The sequence below is a fragment of the Garra rufa genome, chromosome 17 (genome assembly GCF_049309525.1).
Source record: "Garra rufa chromosome 17, GarRuf1.0, whole genome shotgun sequence".
Lineage (NCBI taxonomy): Eukaryota > Metazoa > Chordata > Actinopteri > Cypriniformes > Cyprinidae > Garra > Garra rufa.
In genome coordinates, this window is record NC_133377.1 from 35,480,890 (window position 1) to 35,482,735 (window position 1,846).

The 1,846-nt window shown below is 32.7% G+C and overlaps 1 protein-coding gene across 1 annotated transcript in view; it reads left to right on the top strand.

Moving 5' to 3' along the window:
* The window catches only part of prcc (proline rich mitotic checkpoint control factor), a 7,012-nt gene continuing 5,166 nt past the window's right edge, over positions 1-1,846 (top strand). The window contains exons 1-2 of the mRNA XM_073821491.1: positions 1-648; positions 731-778. Coding sequence (XP_073677592.1) covers positions 400-648; positions 731-778 — 297 coding nt within the window. The 5' untranslated portion in view covers positions 1-399. The remainder of the gene's footprint in view (positions 649-730; positions 779-1,846) is intronic.

The window sequence follows — 1,846 nt, forward strand, 5'->3', positions numbered from 1 at the left end:
CGGATGTTGGGGAAATACTTCACGATGGTGGAAGAAAAAAAAAATGTTTATGGTTCTAAATGGTTAGAGAGGAACGATGTATGATTAAAACAGTTATCGTTTGTTTGTTTAGACTAATATACTCATGTGTTCTTGGCGTTTTGCAGTGAAAACATTAATTTAAAACCACAATTTCCAATGCGAGCACAGCTTCTACTGCGAGCGTTGAATTATCTGGAGGCGAATTTGTCGTCGATGCTGTGATCTGAGATATTTACACACAGCATATGTTCATATACACCTGTGAGAGCGGGAGGATATGAGATCAGTGGAGCTGCTTTGGTGAAAGTGATGCAAAAGCAGATCGTCAGCGATTCTTGTGTCTGATTCTCTCTTTTATGAACTGAGTGATCGGTGGACATGTCTCTGGTAGCGTACGACAGCAGCGACGACAGTGATCGCGATGACTCGCCGGGTTCGGCCGCTCGACCCGTGGCCAAGATCGGCGGACTTTTCGCATCTCTGCCCGCGCCGAAAAACGCGAAGATCCGATCGAGCGCAGATCAGACATCAGCTCCTCAACCTAAGAGGATGACTATGGATCTGCCCAAACCCAAGAAACGCACAGAACCTGTTAAAATCACCGTTCCGGAAATAAAACCAGCAGATGTGAGTTTTACCGATCCATTAATGCCTAATCATTTTACTGAAACTGTTTCTGAATTATGTTTTTTTTTTTTTTCTGTTGTAGTCTGATTCTGATGACGACGAGCCGGCTCGAAAGAAATCAGCTCCTCAGGTATGGACAAAAAGAAAAAAATATATATTGGAGTGAAGTCTCTTTTTTTTCTTGCTGTAATTGAATTTTTAATTAATATTTCCCCCCTTCTCTGACGCTTAGGATTAAACAAGCTAACATTTTTTCTAACATTTTTATTCTACAAATTCCAAAAAAATATTCTTTATATCAAATATCTATAATTAGATATAGATAGACACTGCTGTTCAAAAGTTTGGGATCAGTTAAAAAAAAATCAATTTTTAAAGAAGCCTTTTTTTTGCTCTTCAAGGCTACATTTATTGTGATCAAAAATACAGAAAAATAGTAATATTGTGAAATATTATTGCAGCTTAAAATTGTGTTTTTATTTTATTTTAAAATATAATTTATTTCTGTAATGCAAAGCTGAATTTTCATCAGCCATTACTTTAGTCTTCAGTGTCACTTGATCCTTCAGAAGTCATTCTAATATGTTGATTTATTACTTTTATTATCAATGTTGGAAACATACTGCCTACAAAAGAACAGCATTTATCCAAAATAGAAATCTTTTCTAACAATATAAGTCTTTGCTATCACTTTGTATTAATTTAACACATCCTTGGTGAATAAAAGTATTCATTTCTTTCAAAAACAATTTTAATAAATAAAAAAATATAAATGACTGACCACAGACTTTTAAATGGTAGTTTATATTGTTACAAAAGATTTAGATTTTAAACAAATAATTTAAACTTTTTATTTATTGAAGAATCCTGAAAAAAGTATCACAATATTAAGCAGAACAACGGTTTTCAACGCTGATAATAAATCAGCATGTTAAAATGATTTCTGAAGGATCATGTGACACTGAAAATACAGCTTTGCATCACAGGAATAAATTACATTTTAAAATATATTCACATATTTAACAGTTATTTTGCATTAAAACAATATTTCTCAATATTACTTTTTTTTTCTGGATTTTTAAACAAATAAATGCAGTCTTGATGAGTGTAAGAAATGTCTTTAAAAAAAACATAAAAAATCTTACTGATTCCAAACTTTTGAATGGCAGTGTATTTAATGGGTATAAATTATTTATAA